Below are 19,122 nucleotides of genomic sequence, written 5' to 3'. Positions count from 1 at the left end.
TACAACTACTCGTGCGAGTGCACTCACTCGACATGTGTGTGTCCTTCTCTGTACCGCGACCAGATGACCGGGACCTGGATCTTTTAGAGTGCGTGCATGCATACACCTCTTCTTCATCTTCAGACGTGTGTGCAGGTCTAGACGAGTGCTCTCGCTGATTCGCAGTTAACACTGCTCACGAATGCAGTCGTCTTCCTTCCTCCATAAGGAACCATCGCTCCATAAGATTCATCATCTGCATTGTGAATTGTTGCATGAAGGCACCTGCGTCAATTGCCTGTGTTGACTGCAGTGACGACTGTGTCTACGATGCCCGAGGTTGCAGTCGACATCTGCAATGTCTGCTGTAGATGATAAGGGTTCTGAGGCATTGATGATGCTGTCGGTGTCAATCTAGTTGCCGACGCCTGTTGATTACGTTGATTGATGTCTTTCTGACTCTGTATTATCAACGGAGGCTCCTTGAAGATGCGATGTTTTTTTAGGGGGATGATCTCTTCCCCGAATGATTTGTTTATCGAAGAATGATGATTCTGTGATGATCTTGAAGACGAGGACTTCGATGACTTAGATTTCATAGGCGGTGACGGCCCTGCCTCTACAGACGGTCTCTTCTGAGTCTTGGGAGACAACTTGCCCGACCCTGGACATAACCTCAGAGATACAGCTGGCATATCACTGGAATGAATCTCAGCACCAATAATTAAACGGTTACCTGATTATATTTCACCAGATTTAGACATGGCTAATGTAGGCCGACGTTGCCTATCTCTAGCACGTCTGTGAACAGACCATAAATTTAATAAGAATTCTGCTTCAGACAAATTTATACATAATTTACAATGAGTATGAGCAGAACATAAGGGCTTACAGCCGGACAAAATAAATGTTGGTCAATCGCCAATGGCCGTAATCTGCACTGAAAACACGATTTCATCAACTGAGACTAAGACTCAGTTGATGAAATACGTGTTATAGAAAGACACAATAATCACAAATTTGTATAATAATATTATATATATACAAGCCAAATACCACATATAACACAAATTCAGTTTGCAAGACCAAAATAATGAAAACCTTACAAGCCAAATACCACATATAACACAAATTCAGTTTGCAAGACCAAAATAATGAAAACCTTATCGCTGTATATGGGACCCCAGTTGCCTCCATCCGTCCTCGTCGGGTGATAGGGAGAAAGTGAGTATCATGGCCAATCACCTGACCATGTGCGCGGGAGGGGAGATAATTCATGGGTGAGAGTGAATTTTACATCCGCTTCTTTTAGAAGGGAATTTCACAGTTGACTCAGTTGATGAAATACGTGTTATAGAAAGACACAATAATCACAAATTTGTATAATAATATTATATATATACAAGCCAAATACCACATATAACACAAATTCAGTTTGCAAGACCAAAATAATGAAAACCTTACAAGCCAAATACCACATATAACACAAATTCAGTTTGCAAGACCAAAATAATGAAAACCTTATCGCTGTATATGGGACCCCAGTTGCCTCCATCCGTCCTCGTCGGGTGATAGGGAGAAAGTGAGTATCATGGCCAATCACCTGACCATGTGCGCGGGAGGGGAGATAATTCATGGGTGAGAGTGAATTTTACATCCGCTTCTTTTAGAAGGGAATTTCACAGGATTTCAGGTGTTCCACCACCTTCGCCAGGAAGAAGAGAAAGCAATTAAGCATGAATCAGGATAAGGACAAATATGATATTTTACACTTATCCTGACTCATGCCAGTTATGCTTATCTCCTCATTCTGTGTGAAGATAGTGGAATACTTGAAATCCCTTAACGTTCCCTTCTAATTGAAGTGGACGTACAATTCACTCACCCACCAGAAGCCTTCCTTTCCTGCCATTACGGTCACATGACCAGCCATGCTTGCCACTCTCTTCGAATCTCATAAGCCTGACATGAGAATTTCCTGGATTTCAGCGTGCCTGAGAGGGGCAGTTGCGGGGGCTTGACACATGAGTCAGGATAAGTATAAAATGTCAATTTTATTCAGAAATTGCATATTTTTCCTTATTCTGACTCATGCTTATTATGCTTACAAAATCCAACGAAAATGGCGGCGGGTCATGGGTCAGGCCACGTTGGATTCTGTTGACTGCCATATGAGTACGTCCAGTACATCCTTCAGAAACTATAATGGTGGTAGTTTGATCCTGTTCTTCCAATATTCATCTGTGTGATGGGGGATCACATCTAGTTACATTGTTTCTTCTCTTGAAGCATTCACTGGCTGGAACGTGATGACATATAGATCAGCTAGCATCCTGCCAGTATCTATTGCACACTGTTAGTCAAGATTTCCAATCAAGACCAGTCACGACCCTTCTTCATGTACAGGCATCTTCATTACGAGTACAGGGTCAAAGTCAGCCTGTGCAACACATGTGCATGGACTCTAAACCGTTACACTCCGTGAAGCATCTTGGTCTCAACAAGTCATGTGATAAAAGGGTGAGTGAAATTCAGTGCCTTTGTGGAAACAATAGTTGTTGTGCAACAACAAGTGGCCAAACTGGTGAATGCCAGTGATGTCCTCTGTCCCGTAGACAGTGGTTGGCAAACACCATACTTGATTTCCAAAAGCACCCCAATGCCAAGGCTAAGTTGACGAGAAACATGTCAAAAACCCAAGAAAACTTATAAATTTTACACAAAGATGATATTAATTAGAATCACTAAACCAAACATGACATAATTTACATTATAGGAACGAAAATTAAGCAAAAACTTATCGCCGTATCAGGGCCCAAAGTGCCTCCTGCTGTCCTCGTCAGGTGATGAAGGAGAGAGTGACAAGCATGGCTGGTCATGTGACCGTATTGGCAGGAAAGGGAGGCTTCTTGTGGGATTAACAGTCAGATTAACGAGACTTGACTGTATACTGCTGGTAAATGGTCCTGACATCTGCAACTTGACACACAGCTGCTATACATTGATGCTGTTACTACGTCGGTAGGACATGATAGGTAGATGATAATCCTGATACAATATATTTGTTTACATAAGAGACTGTCCATACCTTGTCCCATGGCACAGGCAAATGGCTTGTTGTTGGGCAGTCTCTGAAGCTTGAAGCGCCCTCTCATCGCTCTTGCACAAGACAGACACACCCGAATGTCTCGGTTCTTCCTGTCATGTACTTCTGCAATGTAGCCCTGTAACCAAATACCTTCAGGCTCAGACAGAGAACAACCTTTATCTCAAGCACTCATTTTGTCAGAGTGCAAATCCAAATAGTTTCATCCAATTCACAAACAAACCCTTCCATCATTACTCAGTCATTGAACATCAGTGTAACTTAACCAGATACCTATTGCCAGCAGCATGCTCTAAATGGAGTATTAATAATGCCAAAATGAAGTTATCACCACCTACACCTACCACCTGTTTGTGTTATAGAATGTCAATGTTACACAATGGCATGAGGATGTACAGTGGTATCATTCAAGCAAAATGGTGGAGGACGCCAGAAATCGTCTGGAAGGGTCTGGACATACAAAGGAAGCTGGAGAAGCAAACAAAGACACTGTACACGTGACTCACCGGTTGATCAATGATGGCAGCATGGGATACGGAAGATGTGCAGACGTCAGCTCTGTTGGCAGCTGTTATCTCTGAAACAAACATGGAACACCCTCATAATTCTAAGGAGCATGGAGGATTCAATTACTTCTTTACCTAAGCACTCATCTAAAGTATACTGGCATTTTAATCACAACTCATGTCTGTTATCAAAATTTTAGAGTCTCTTCCTGGAGAGATCCTTGACATTGTAAGTAAATGGTTCAACCAACCTTTGTCATACTGATCAGCATAGAAGGCGTATATAAAGCCTGTCTCTGCATCATAGCGCCACCGCTGGTGAGCCTTGCCATACTGGTTGAGTCTGCGAGCCTGGAGCGTCACTGCACATCCTGTGAAGGTCAAGGGACGGTTGTCCCCATGGTCGTTGGGCATCGCAATGGTCAGTGCCATCTGCTGGTTGTACTTGGAGCAAATCTCACTGGAAAATAGTGATACAGGACGGAATACATGAGACGGATGCCTGAGATTTGTACTTGGGACAGTGTGATAACTGGTTGTGTGAATGGGATGATGAGATTCTATTTGGAGTGAATCTCACTTGACAATAACATGACAATTGTAGTGAATGTCAGCTCAGTATGGTCATACAAGACAGATGAGTTATGTACTGACAGTGAATGTCTTGTACTTGGGTACAGTGATGTATCCATACCCTTGTATTCCAGGACTAGGTCAGCAATCTGAGATGCTCTAATTACCTTCAGTTCAAATGTTCATTCTTCTATGTTGTTATTTTTGCTTCCTTTTCCCTTAATGAGCAACACAGCGATCTATATTCCACCCAAATAACAACAATCTGTAAATAATTGATTCTGCGCCAGATAATCCAGTGACAAGCAGCATGAGCATCAATCTATCAATCTAACAGGAATCTGATGACATGTATCAACCAGGTCAGCAAATCTGACCACCCAATAGCAGCCTCTTGCAACAAACATGGGATTCTGATGATTAGTCCTAATCTGTTTCCGAGGGATTCTGCTCCTCTCTAATGGATATAGCTGCCTACCCATTTTCCTTCATAACCCAGCGCTGGTTGATGTCGTCTGGCCGCCGCTTCTGCAGGTAAACATCAATAACCCGTCCTTCTTGTTCCTGGACGCCAAGCACCAGGCCATGATTAGCTGCACAGGCAATGAAGCCATCCTCGTATACAAACCGCTGCAATGTGTCCCGTGGAACACGTGGAGACGGACGTGGTCTGTTGTTGAAGGAGAAGATATCAAAATGTGATACAAAGCTACACTCAACAACATATAAGCTAAATGACAGTGGTGTGTGATGAATACAGACAAGGTTGAGGCAATCTAGTGATCAACATCATGATCAAACCAGGCAGTTGATTTTAATGCATATAACTTTATGGCTAAAATTTCTTGAAATTGCAGAGAGTGACGTTTCAGTGTAGATGCTGATACCATCATTAAGCTGAATCAAGAATCTACACAGAAATGTCACTTCATGCAATAGACAACAGGTTGTTATCCACAAAGTCATAAGCTTCATTACTGACTCACAGATTTACACTGCTGATCAGGCAATTAATCAAAGCAGCTGTGATATAATCACAAAGAACAGACAAGCTGGCGAGGCAGACCACCTGCTTAGTTGCCTCTTCTGACAAACTTGGGTAGCAGAAGACCACTTGCACCCCATTCCGTGTTTGGAGGCAATCATCATAAGTTTGATCTTTCAATCTAATGCATTTGACTAATCTGACCTGAAAGAAAGACAAAAAGAAGACCTAGGAACCTGTACTGGAATCCCTACAGAAAGACATGCATGGTCCAGAATTCCTCACCGATATTTCTCGTACAGGTCCTTGTTGGAATATTTGACAGCTTCTGGGTCGTTGTCCTCGAAACTATTACCAACATTCACCAGTCTCTCCCATGGCCAGCGGAGGTTGTCCAGCCGTTTATCTGACTTCAAGTGGGCGCGTTGGCGGGCGTTACTGTTACAGAAGGGATTACATACATCATAGAAGCTCAACATAACAATAAACCTGTCTGAAACTCAAGAAAACTGGCACTGCGGCAAAATATGAACAAGAGAGGGGTATTCCCATTTCTGACTTCTGAAAATGAGAGCCCAGTGGAAACTGTTCACTCCATATCCCGGGTACGGATACACTCCCCAGCATTGCTGCTGATCATATCAATCACTGGGCTACCCAAACACTATCTGGTACAGACCATTATATTGTTGAAAAATTGCCGAAAGACCCGGGAAACGAAAAAAAAAAAAAAATAAAATACCAAATCAGTTCTTAGTTTACTTTTTGGCAGGTGTGTGTGCCAGTGAATACCATTGATTGAGATTACTATACTACTGTTGATAATGAGAGAAAATCATACAGGTGTTCAGTGGTGAAATCTTCCTCATCTTGATCTTCCTCTTGTCTTGCTGTTCCATTAACCACCCTGGCATTCTCCTCTGCCTCATCCTCTTCCCGTGACCAACATTTGTTGACAACAATTTTGGCATTGGGAGTCAGCCCACCCTCTATCTCCATCACAAAACCTGGAAACATAACAACTGTGTCAGCCCACCCTCTATCTCCATGACAAAACCTGGAAACATAACAACTGTGTCAGCCCACCCTCTATCTCCATCACAAAACCTGGAAACATAACAACTGTGTCAGCCCACCCTCTATCTCCATGACAAAACCTGGAAACATAACAACTGTGTCAGCCCACCCTCTATCTCCATCACAAAACCTGGAAACATAACAACTGTGTCAGCCCACCCTCTATCTCCATCACAAAACCTGGAAACATAACAACTGTGTCAGCCCACCCTCTATCTCCATGACAAAACCTGGAAACATAACAACTGTGTCAGCCCACCCTCTATCTCCATCACAAAACCTGGAAACATAACAACTGTGTCAGCCCACCCTCTATCTCCATCACAAAACCTGGAAACATAACAACTGTGTCAGCCCACCCTCTATCTCCATGACAAAACCTGGAAACATAACAACTGTGTCAGCCCACCCTCTATCTCCATGACAAAACCTGGAAACATAACAACTGTGTCAGCCCATCCTCTATCTCCATGACAAAACCTGGAAACATAACAACTGTGTCAGCCCACCCTCTATCTCCATGACAAAACCTGGAAACATAACAACTGTGTCAGCCCACCCTCTATCTCCATGACAAAACCTGGAAACATAACAACTGTGTCAGCCCATCCTCTATCTCCATGACAAAACCTGGAAACATAACAACTGTGTCAGCCCATCCTCTATCTCCATGACAAAACCTGGAAACATAACAACTGTGTCAGCCCATCCTCTATCTCCATGACAAAACCTGGAAACATAACAACTGTGTCAGCCCATCCTCTATCTCCATGACAAAACCTGGAAACATAACAACTGTGTCAGCCCACCCTCTATCTCCATGACAAAACCTGGAAACATAACAACTGTGTCAGCCCATCCTCTATCTCCATGACAAAACCTGGAAACATAACAACTGTGTCAGCCCATCCTCTATCTCCATGACAAAACCTGGAAACATAACAACTGTGTCAGCCCATCCTCTATCTCCATGACAAAACCTGGAAACATAACAACTGTGTCAGCCCATCCTCTATCTCCATGACAAAACCTGGAAACATAACAACTGTGTCAGCCCATCCTCTATCTCCATGACAAAACCTGGAAACATAACAACTGTGTCAGCCCACCCTCTATCTCCATGACAAAACCTGGAAACATAACAACTGTGTCAGCCCACCCTCTATCTCCATGACAAAACCTGGAAACATAACAACTGTGTCAGCCCATCCTCTATCTCCATGACAAAACCTGGAAACATAACAACTGTGTCAGCCCATCCTCTATCTCCATGACAAAACCTGGAAACATAACAACTGTGTCAGCCCACCCTCTATCTCCATGACAAAACCTGGAAACATAACAACTGTGTCAGCCCATCCTCTATCTCCATGACAAAACCTGGAAACATAACAACTGTGTCAGCCCATCCTCTATCTCCATGACAAAACCTGGAAACATAACAACTGTGTCAGCCCATCCTCTATCTCCATGACAAAACCTGGAAACATAACAACTGTGTCAGCCCATCCTCTATCTCCATGACAAAACCTGGAAACATAACAACTGTGTCAGCCCATCCTCTATCTCCATGACAAAACCTGGAAACATAACAACTGTGTCAGCCCACCCTCTATCTCCATGACAAAACCTGGAAACATAACAACTGTGTCAGCCCACCCTCTATCTCCATGACAAAACCTGGAAACATAACAACTGTGTCAGCCCACCCTCTATCTCCATGACAAAACCTGGAAACATAACAACTGTGTCAGCCCACCCTCTATCTCCATGACAAAACCTGGAAACATAACAACTGTGTCAGCCCATCCTCTATCTCCATGACAAAACCTGGAAACATAACAACTGTGTCAGCCCACCCTCTATCTCCATGACAAAACCTGGAAACATAACAACTGTGTCAGCCCATCCTCTATCTCCATGACAAAACCTGGAAACATAACAACTGTGTCAGCCCATCCTCTATCTCCATGACAAAACCTACATAACATTACTTTCATTTACATAACTGTAAATTACTTTTATTTACATAACTGTGAGCTTTCATGGGTGAGTGTGATCAATTACACAAACCTGTGAGTTCAATGCTAAATGCCTGAGAGTCATTGATTGGTATGGAACAGGGAATTATGGGACTAAATCAAGGAAACTGTACTAACCTTGAGGGTCCCTCAGAGAAACAAACTGGCGAATCTTTGCCACATCAGTGGAGAGCTGAGACAGAAGGAATCGACGCTGCTGTTCAGTCTTGTTCAGTTTTGGGTCACTCCACTGCTCCCCGCACGTGACAAACACTAGCTGATCTCGCTGCAGACTCTGAAGGGTGAAGTGTTCCACACCAGTCTCATCGAACATTCGGCGAGCAGCAAATGGCAGATTCAGGAATGATGTACAGTGATCCAGGAACTATCAACAGAAAGGAAGTGATTTGATTGGATGTGGCTATGATCTGTTTCACATACAACCAATAAGACTGATGCATCTTTATATTACAATCAATCAAACTGAGGCATCAACATGTATTTCAATGCTTTATGACCAGCCAGAATGTAGAACTAACATCTTTACTTGGACTTACCATGAGAAACTCCAGCTCCCGGACGGTCAGGTCGCCAATGGTGACGTCAATGTCAACAGAGTCAGCATGATTCATGGAAGTGTCCTTCTTCCTGCTGCGTCCACCATCCTTCTTGTCCTTCTTGGGAATCTCCTTTGTCACCTACAGCAAGTGTGAGGATGTGAGTGAGAGAGGGTGGACAGGCTTCAGTGTCCTGCAGCTGTCCAGCATGTTTCAATACAAATGATGGTCACATTTGATGACACTAGCAATGGAATTGTTGTGTCACCCTCTTAAGTGCATGTCACTCTGTCTCTTGTTAAAAGGTATGGATTTCATCTATGAAAGATACTTGTTCTGAGTAATGACAAAACATTATAGAGAAAATGCACATCCATAGCTTACCGAAGTCAAACTGGGCCCAACAATCTGTACTGCCAAGCTTTTATCTCTCTCACCATTTTTCATCACCCACAGACGCAGTGGAACCACTGAAATCGTAAACGCACAATTATCAACTAATTCTGTCCATACCGCTAATAAATATTCAGTGAACCTTTGACCATGAAGACATAAAGGACAGCAAAGTGATCATAATTACAAACGAGTGATACAAAGATACAGAGATGATCATGCTTGTCACAAGATTCATAACATAATGGTATTGTGATGTATCACAAGGTTCACAGCATAAAGCAAGGTACGCAAGAAGGTGTATAATAACAAACATAAGCTAGGAATAGTTTTCGTGTCACAAGGTTAATGGCTCATATATCACAAAGTACATGAGACAGGTGTATCACTAGGTTCATGAGATAGGCACATCACAAGGTACAGGAGATAGGCATATCACAAAGTACAGGAGATAGGCATATCACAAGGTACAGGAGATAGGCATTTCACAAGGTATGAGATAGTCCTTAACAGCTCTCACCTCCTGTGAGGCCAGACTTCTTGTCTGACTTGTGTAGTGGTGGGGCATACGGCATCAGGTAGCCCTCCATAGGCCAGTCATACCTCTGTAAACATAGAACAGTCAAGCAATGTATTCAAGAAGATTTAGAAAATGTGTAGCAGAGTGCATTTGGCTGTCAATTTGAAATGTCATTTTGCTCAAATCTGGAATACTGAGTTTAAAATTTTCCAAAAGTTATTTTGACTCCTGACAGTGGTGAGACAGTGGTGAGACAGTGGTGAGACAGCGGTGAGACAGTGACAAGACAGTGGTAAGACAGAGGTGAGACAGAGGTGAGACAGTGGGGAGACAGTCACCTCATTCAGCTCCCCATCAGCTGTGATGGGCCAGGAGTACGCCAGCTTGTGCCACTCTGAGTTCCCGGCCTGCGTGTACTTCCACTGTCCCAGGTTGTCAAACTTCTCCTGCTTCAGACCAAATCTGTCAAACAGTCAGTTACAGGACATGTACTGATCAGTTATGTAAGAGATATGTTATTTGTATTTGACCCAACAACGTAAAGAAATACAAGTTTGGGGTTCTGTGAACAAATTATCCCAAACCCAGTGAGACAAATGTGTTGTGCTGGGGACTTAGTTACTTGAAAAGCACAGAGACCAAGTGAGTACAGTTTCACTCCATTTTTACCAATATTCCACCCATATCACGATGGTGGACACCAAAAACGTGTTTCACACATTGCACCCAGGGTCACAGTGGGACAAACAAACGCTTTAACAATATGGTGTCTTCCCAAAAAACATGTGGGGCAAGCATGACGTACAGCCAACCTGTTTCTACTCTCATATGACTCACAGAGAGAGACAAGCATGTTGTACCGTTGACCTGATTATACTCTTATTTGACTCACAGAGAGAGACAAGTATGTTGTTCGGTTGACCTGATTCTACTCTCATATGACTCACAGAGAGAGACAAGCATGTTGTATGGTTGCCCTGCTTCTCCTCTTATTTGACTCACAGAGAGAGACAAGCATGAAGTATTTGGAACATATTTCATCTCTTCTCTTTCAGAAGTTGAAGATACTGTTGATCTGAGACACTCACCTCTGACAGGATCCCTCCTTCCTGGACCTAGGTTCTGACACTATGAGATACACACGGACTCCTGGCTTGCAGCCCTCAGGGGGATTCTCTGTGTAGGATTCGTCATCTCCGAACTTGTTGCCGAGATATGTCAGGACTTTGTCGGGATAGGCCTACAAATGCAAGTTTTAGTATACCCAAATATGTCAGTCATGTGACAGGAAGCAGTTTATTGATCTCAAAAGATTGAAGAACTGGACACTCAAATAAACATTCATATGACCATAGTCATTCACACTTGGAGCAAGGTTTCTCACTGGATGAGTCCCAAGGCAATGTTCTAACTGATATAGAATCAGAGTCGTCATACTGCATTATATTGTGTCATATTGTTCTGTCACACTGTGTCATCATGAAATACTGTGCCAATGTTCTGGAACATTGTGTCATACTCGTGTAATGTTTTATCATATTGTGTCATGTTTTGCCATACTGTGACTTTTGTCAAACAGTGTCATGTTCTGGAACACTGTGTCGGGTCTGGAATACTGCTATGTTCAGTCATACTGTGTCATGTCATGTCATACTGTGTCATGAAAGGCCATGTCAGGTCTGATGGCATGTCATATTGTGCATGTCACGCCATTCAGTGCAATGTGTTTTCACACATCAATAAGTAAAACTCACCACAGAAGCAATGGTGGCATCTGTTGTAAACTTCCACATCTGGTTGGGGTTCTGTGTCATTTTCTTCTGCAGCGTGACAACTTGTCCCTCGATCTCGGCATCTCGGTCAAAGAAATGCCCCTTTACTGAAGTGTCTGACACACCGAGACACAGCTGAGGCACGAACTTACAGATGATATAGCCAGACTGTGGGAAAAACAATCCCAATAACGTAATTATCTCAGCAATGTGTATATCAAAAAGTAGATGTAACCACAATCTAGATGTAAAAACAATCTATACATTAAAACAAGATATATATGAAAACAATGATATGTCAACAACTAAGATATATAAAAGTAGCATAGTAGTGAGACTTCAGGACTACTGAGGTGTGCCAGGGCCTTGGAGCCTCCAAACGGCCAATGCAACCCCCCACAGCCACAAAAGAGGGTAGAGTTTTGTGCAAATCTAGTTTTGGAAGACACATAGACCCCAAGCCACAAACAAAGACAACTTCCGACATGGAAGAAGTCTTCAAGGCCTTCTGGAGAAGTGTCCCCAGCGTCTTGCTTTCCAACCAAGAGAAACAATTCCTGGAACGATCTGATCTGGCCACACCCTCTACGAGCAATACAAGATCTCTCACCAATTTCTCAAACTCTATTTGCTGTGCTATTTGCGAGTTCGTGGAACATGGCAAAATAATTGATTTCATCTACATCTTCCCGCCTAACCAATTTCGACCTGCAGTGGGCAAACTCCTAATTGTTCTTGCCGACGATTGTTGTCTGAACCCAAGGACTGACACAACTGCAACACGGACTGCCTCACCACCGCATAGAAACTTCCAACCGTCTTCAATGCAGACAACTCAAATTTGAACAAACCTGTAGAGGTTGCAGATTCTTTGAATAGAGTCCTCCTTGGGGTACTTAAAGCATTAAAATGTTCCTTTAATTCTTGCAACAGTTGTAACCATATTTTAAATAAAAAATATGTACAAAACAAAAAACAATGTTTTTGTCCTGTGAGACCACCCCCACCGGGCCCTCTGGAGCTGTGACAGCCAAGAGCAGGTAACCTCAAAGCTATAGCCTCAAACCAAACACTTCCGGTCTGTAACAAATACAGACAGAATGTGGGGAGACGGGTGGCCGTACCCCAAGGAGGACTCTATTCAAAGAATAGCCAAGAGCAGGTATCCTCAAAGCTATAGCATCAAACCAAACACTTCACTTCTGCAACAAATACTGACAGAATGTGGGGAGACGGGTGGCCGTACCCCAAGGAGGACTATTCAAAGAATAGATCCTCCTTGGGGTACTTATAAGCATAAGACAGACTCCTAAAGATTGATCTTAGGGAGAGGCATTCTGTCTGCCTATAAACCTGGCACAAGATGATAGCCTTTACTACAGACCAGTCCCTCCTAGACTCCGCGATTCCGCGGTTGCAGAAAAAATCGCGGAATTTACCTTTCCATGCAGAAAAACGTCTGGTCCGCTGAAAACACATTTTCGTGCAGAATTTGCCACATTTTCAGACGCAGAATTTGCTTATTTAAAAAACTGAGTGAAACTGACTGATAGCCGAAATAAAAAGTAATGTCAAAAGAAGGATCGGTTACACATAAAACAAACTAACATATTTACTATGACAACATTTGCAAAATAATCATAATTAAAGATGCTGTATTAATAAACCAAGTTTTAGGCATTGTTTCAAATAATATTTGATGAATTTGACACTGCGATTACGTTCTCAAAATCGATCATTTTGAAAACTGAAATTGTTTCAGATTTCGTTTAAATATAAAATTGTTACTTGCATAAAAGTGGAAGTTGTTCATCTGCATCAAAGTTACAAATGAGAGGAGAGAAATAACTTTCAGCAAGTGTTTAGTTCTCAAACACAGAAAAAACTGTGGGCGTTTTGTCATCAAACTTACTCAAGATGTGATGTGTGCTGTCAACTTAACTTTATATCTGTGTTTGAGAATTAAACTATGAAGGTCTGTATAATGTTTTTGTTGATTTATCTAAATGTTTAACCGCAGACAGTTTTGCAGAATATTGAAAAATAAGGAGCAGAATTTGCTTAAATTTGCTGCGGAATCCTTAAAAATTTGCCATGGAATCCAGGAAGGACTGATAGACAGTAGGTAATGAGGAATCACACTTACCTGGTCACGTGACCATATTCGCCAAACGGCGGGGTGCGGACTAGGGCCAGGACATAAGATGGCTTAAATGACCCGATAATATCTCAAGATACTGACACAGTGTGCCAATTAATCCCCCCTCCCCACCATCCCACCCCCACCCCTTTTTCTTGTAGAAAACGAGAGCCAGGACAAGCCACTGATACAGTTCAGAAAACAGTCTCTCTGGCAGTCTAGACCAAAAATACCGCAACCATAATAGAGAGCCTTAAGGGTCTTACGGACATCTAAGACGTGAGCACGTTGAAGAGAGGTACCGGGTGGTGAAGGCTGCGTGAAAACAGGAAGCTCAATAGGCGCCGTTACATGAAAGGTGCTATCTCTCTTAGGATGGTAAGTATCTGGCAATCTGATGCTCACACTATCTTTGTGGAACACAGTCATTTCCTGGTTAGCGGACATAGCATGAATGTCGCCTACCTGCCTGCCAGAAGTTACTGCCCCAAGAAAAGCAATCTTCCATGTCAACAGCTGGGGGGAAAGAGCTGACAGGTTGAGAAATAGAGGACCGGACAACCAATCAAGAATGACTGGCAAATCCCACGGGGGACTAATCCTGTCCACGCCTGCTAGAGAACGCTGAACTAGAGGGTGCTGCCCCAGCAATGCCCCGTCAACAGGTATATGGAAGGCAGAGATTGCCGTGGAGTATCCTGTAATTGTTGAAGCGGCTAGACCGGCTTCCATCCTAGACTGTAGGAACTCTAAAACAGATACTAAATCTGCAGAAAAGGGATCGAGAATCCCCCTGTTGAGATACCAGCGCACATTACAGGCCCATCTATCCTCATACTGAACGTTTGTCAAATCCCTCCGCAAAGCTAGAATTGTGTCTGCAACTGGTGCAGGAATTCCTCTCGCTTGGAGGCGATTCCAGACAGCAGCCAGGCCACCCACTGAATCCTGGGATTTGGGTGCAGCGCTCCATTCTGGGATAGAAGGTCCGGTCGAAAGGGTAACAGTACAGGAGGTTGAGACAGAAACCTGATGATTACCGGAAACCGGCCGACCAAAGGGGTGCCAGGAACACAAATAGTCGAGCTGGTTGTGCGGCCAGCTGCAAGATGACTCGAGGGATCAGAGGAACTGGTGGGAATGCCCACAGAACTGGCCACAGAACTCTGTATGTCCAATCGAGCAGAAAGGCATTGTTGGCTAAACACAGGAATCTGGTTCGTCGCCCCAGAGGCAAACAGATTGACCTGGAATGACCCAAACAATATCCCCCACTGTAATATCCATTCGTGTGGGGCTAGTATATGTCGCGAGAGTGTGTCTGCGCGAACGTTGCCTATGCCCGGGAGGTAGACAGGCAACACCCGAATGTCGAACAGGTCGAACGAGCAAAAACTGATAAGCCTCCTGAAGGAGTGACGGAGACACTGTGCCACCTTGCTTCAGGATGTACGTCATGGCGGTCTGGTTGTCCATCTCCAGACAGACCACCTGACCCCGTACTGACTCCACGAAGCTCGCAAACACACAGAAGACTGCTCTCAATTCCAACACATTAATGTGGAGGGTGACTTCCTGCTCAGACCAACGGCCTGAGACTGATAGTTCGCCCAGGACTGTGAGGGAATAGTCCGTCTGAATCGAGAGGAAAGGTGTCGGGGTCTCTAAGGGGAACCCCTTGGACAAATTCCTGACTTCCGTCCACCACCACAGGTGAGGAATCAACCAATCAGGAGTCTCGAGTACCTTCACGTAGCTCTCCGAGTGGGACTACAACTGGGCTAGTGCCTGTTGAATGGGTCGCATCCTCAACCTCGGATGCCAGACCACGTCCACTGTAGCCGCCATATTGCCCTACAGATGAAGCCAAGTTCTCTCTGTGGCCGTGGGGGACTCGAGGAACTGAGAAACAGTCCTCTGGACTTTGACAATGCGGTCTGGGGCCAGGGACGCAATCCCTGTGACCTGGCTAGCTGAGCTGGGATCAACATAAGTTTGGTGAACACCCTTGGTGCCGTAGAGATGCCGAAGGGCAGAACTGGAAACTGATAACAAAAGATCAAAACTCCGATCAAAAGAAAACCAAAGGTATTTCTTGAACTTGGAGTGTATTGGAACATGGAGGTAAGCGTCCTTGAGATCGATCGACATGAGCCAATCCCCTGTCTCTACAGAGGAGATCACTGAGCACAGTGTCTCCATCCTGAAGGACGGAACCATTATGAGCTTGTTCAGCCCCCTGAGATTCAGGATGGGTCTGAACCCTCCACCCTTCTTGGTCACAAGGAAGTATGTGGAATAAAACCCGTCTTCTTGTTGACCTTCCGGAATCACCGCAATACTGCCTTGTCCAGTAATGACTGGACGCATTCGTCCACCACCGGCGGTTCGAAAAGTGCATTCTAATCCAACCGTTATCGATGGGCAATCTCTGGGAGATCAAAGTGCGTGTGAACCCCAGATAGGATAGGATTCACTATCTCCCCGACCAGCGACATAAGGTTGCGCAGGCGGGCCTCGGCAACCTTGGTAGGCGAGATGGCCTCCACAAGAAAAAGATTTTCAAATATAAGAAATATATATAAATATAAGAAAGCTGTTGGGTATTAGTAAATGATAAACATGTGTGCTATTTATATTTATGTGACAATTTTGTACAATGATAAAATTTCCAATTCATCGGTCTGTTTCTGACTCAAATGGACTGTAGCATGTATTTTATCTTGTATATATGCTGAACAGCAAAAGAAATGCAACTGTGGTTTTTGTCAAGTTTTTAGATAGAAGACATAGACATGAATGAATTTTATGAGATTTGATTGTTCAGTATATATCCACATCCCTGTTTCAATAAATACATGTGTATCACAATACATCCCTTTGTACAGTGGATCTAACAAATCACAGCACTCTCCAGCCCTGGTACCATCCACAGTACAGCACTACCAAGAAGCATTTTCAGCAATTCACATGTACCTACAACAACTACCTGGTCAACCCTGTATCATCTGTCATGACCAATCACAATACAGTTTACCAAATCGCACACATCTTTGAACTTTTACGTCGAAAAGAGTTTTACCTGAACGATACCAAATGCGATTTCCTGTACAATTGCTTCTGGTGAAGCACATGGCGCACACTACAACACTGTCAACATAGTCACTGAAAATTCTTGTCAGTAACCAAGGATGTCGGCTTGTAGAAATAATGTAATTTTCTGAATAAAACTGAAATTTATTCTTATTGTGACTAATGCTAATTATGCTAATTATGCTCATCTCCTCCCTCTGTGCGGAGATAGTGGAACACACCCTATATGATAAATGGATGTGGTTTGAAAGATATGCAATAAAGCCCACACATCGTCTAGTAGTGGACTACTTATGTCATCTATGACTGAAAGGTTCTACACTCTCGACATATTTGGCAGCTCTAAGCTCTGTTATCACCATGACAGGGATCAAGATGACTAAAGTGCCTGAACTACTCGCCTTACAACAATCGTTCAAGCTGGAAGACCGAAATGCAGATTTAAGGCTCCAGTTTGGGATTTGAATGTCGTACTAGAACACCTCATGAGTGACATCTACGAGCCACTAGACCAAACATCGCTTGAATTATTGAGATAGAAAACACTGTTTCTACTCACCATAGCTGCAGCGGCACAGATGTCACAAATGGTCTCTCTGGACTTATATCCCCAACCAACTAAATCAATGCGATGAGTTTCACTCACCCTTTTATCACATGACTTGCTGAATAATAAGCATGAGTCAGGATAAGGAGAAATTTGGCTAATGGTAGCCATGTCATCAGAAAGCCCTAAGCGTAGATACTGCAGGTGAAGGACCAACGACAGTGACTGATGAAAATTGTAACTGCCACCAAAAACTAAACAGTATCTGTTGTCTGACTGGCCAAATTTGTTTGGCCATCTTGGGTTTGACTGAGCGGTCGTAGGTCGCTCAAAGGTTACCTGACGTAACTAGGGTTTGTTAGACTCAGTAGTGGAGCGTAACAAAAAATACTGAGACTAAGTTTACTTTTACTGCGAAGGAATTGGATTAGGGCATATTCCGTAGTGGGAGCCTGGCTTCAGTCAGTGATTGTCAAGGTAACAAACCTGTGTGATGACCCATGTCTGCAGTTCCTTCATACGACGGATTACATTCTCACTGGGGCGCTTGTCATCAGCGCGCATACGGAACTTCTCATTGACAACCAACTCTGGGTACAGGGCCAGGTCCTTGCGTTTCTGTAACAGGCCAAACTGTCTTGTACAATACACATTATTATCTCAGTGCAAAGCTCTCAATATTTCGCATCACTCAGAAAACTTACTGCCAAGCAAAAAGCCGACATTCTTTTCATCACTTTCAAGCCCTAAAAAAACGTCTAAAAATGATTTTCATGCCTAAGAAAGGAATGCTAATTCTCAATATATCTCAGAAACCAACAATACCTTCCAAAACAATAATTTTGTTTAAACCCTCCACCCATTTAAAAATTTAAAGTTCCATCTTGTGCTGTGTCTCATATTTCAAGCAAAAGTTGAAGATAATGTCTAAATTACATAATCATAAATACAAACATCACCTAACATGTAATCAAGCAGAGACAGATAGACTACACAAAAGCACCAGTCTGAGTGGCAAAACTGACTTTGTAAATGTACAACGTTTTAACAGAAACACTGGCAGGATCCTAACCTTATGCAGCAGGTAGTAACCTCGTTCATCAACCTCGGCACACTCAGTCATCCACTTGATCTTGTCTGGGTCCTGCATCATCAAGTCGGCCATCGCAGACTCGTACATCACAGGGAAGCCAATCGTTGCATCCCATTGCCCATGTCTGAATCACAGAAGTATACTATCTTCCTTACAACTTTAGATATGACCAAACATAACACAAGTTTCAACTTGCAATATAATACATCCCTACCTGCAGCAGATGTCACCATACATAAAACCGCAGCTGACTTTGAAAACACATGCCTACTTACCTACTACTACAACCATAAATACTGTAAGCATTACCCTGGATCATGCTACTTTCCTTCCAACAGTGATCTTGGTGATGACTAACTAGAAACTGTCACTAACCACCTATACATATATTCTTCCACACCATGTATATATACAAACGCTGCACTTTGTTTTGTCCGGTCAGTCATGTGACCTGTGAAGATCAGGGTTACAATTGGTCTTCAGTAACATGTGATTTTCATAAGAGGTGACTAAAGGGATCGGGTGGTCATGCGTGCAGAATTGGTTGACATATATCATCATATCCCACTTGATGATATATGTATAATGTATGTATAATGATGCTTGTGATGTTGATCACTGGATTGTCATTTATCATTTACAGACAGTGAGATGTTAAAAAACATGCTCAGTGTGATGTTAAACAACATACCAACCAACCAAATCCAGCTATGTGATTGCAGTCTGTTAAGAAGTCAAGCCTGCACCAGACAATCCAGTG

General features: G+C 43.3%; 1 protein-coding gene across 1 annotated transcript in view; it reads right to left on the bottom strand.

The window, feature by feature from the left end:
- LOC137261875 (doublecortin domain-containing protein 1-like) overlaps window positions 1–19,122 on the bottom strand; it is a 51,052-nt gene that overhangs the window by 13,238 nt on the left and 18,692 nt on the right. The window contains exons 16-30 of the mRNA XM_067799683.1: window positions 18,342–18,486; window positions 17,756–17,887; window positions 11,472–11,657; window positions 10,806–10,957; window positions 10,056–10,179; window positions 9,718–9,802; window positions 9,189–9,274; window positions 8,805–8,945; window positions 8,386–8,632; window positions 5,991–6,156; window positions 5,435–5,587; window positions 4,643–4,834; window positions 3,843–4,051; window positions 3,592–3,662; window positions 3,068–3,203 (exon numbers count right to left, since the gene is read on the bottom strand). Of these exons, the coding sequence (XP_067655784.1) occupies window positions 3,068–3,203; window positions 3,592–3,662; window positions 3,843–4,051; window positions 4,643–4,834; window positions 5,435–5,587; window positions 5,991–6,156; window positions 8,386–8,632; window positions 8,805–8,945; window positions 9,189–9,274; window positions 9,718–9,802; window positions 10,056–10,179; window positions 10,806–10,957; window positions 11,472–11,657; window positions 17,756–17,887; window positions 18,342–18,486 (2,225 nt within the window). The remainder of the gene's footprint in view (window positions 1–3,067; window positions 3,204–3,591; window positions 3,663–3,842; window positions 4,052–4,642; window positions 4,835–5,434; window positions 5,588–5,990; window positions 6,157–8,385; window positions 8,633–8,804; window positions 8,946–9,188; window positions 9,275–9,717; window positions 9,803–10,055; window positions 10,180–10,805; window positions 10,958–11,471; window positions 11,658–17,755; window positions 17,888–18,341; window positions 18,487–19,122) is intronic.

The sequence above is a fragment of the Haliotis asinina genome, chromosome 14 (genome assembly GCF_037392515.1).
Source record: "Haliotis asinina isolate JCU_RB_2024 chromosome 14, JCU_Hal_asi_v2, whole genome shotgun sequence".
In the NCBI taxonomy this organism is placed as follows: domain Eukaryota; kingdom Metazoa; phylum Mollusca; class Gastropoda; order Lepetellida; family Haliotidae; genus Haliotis; species Haliotis asinina.
This window is presented reverse-complemented; position numbering and strand designations above follow the sequence as displayed.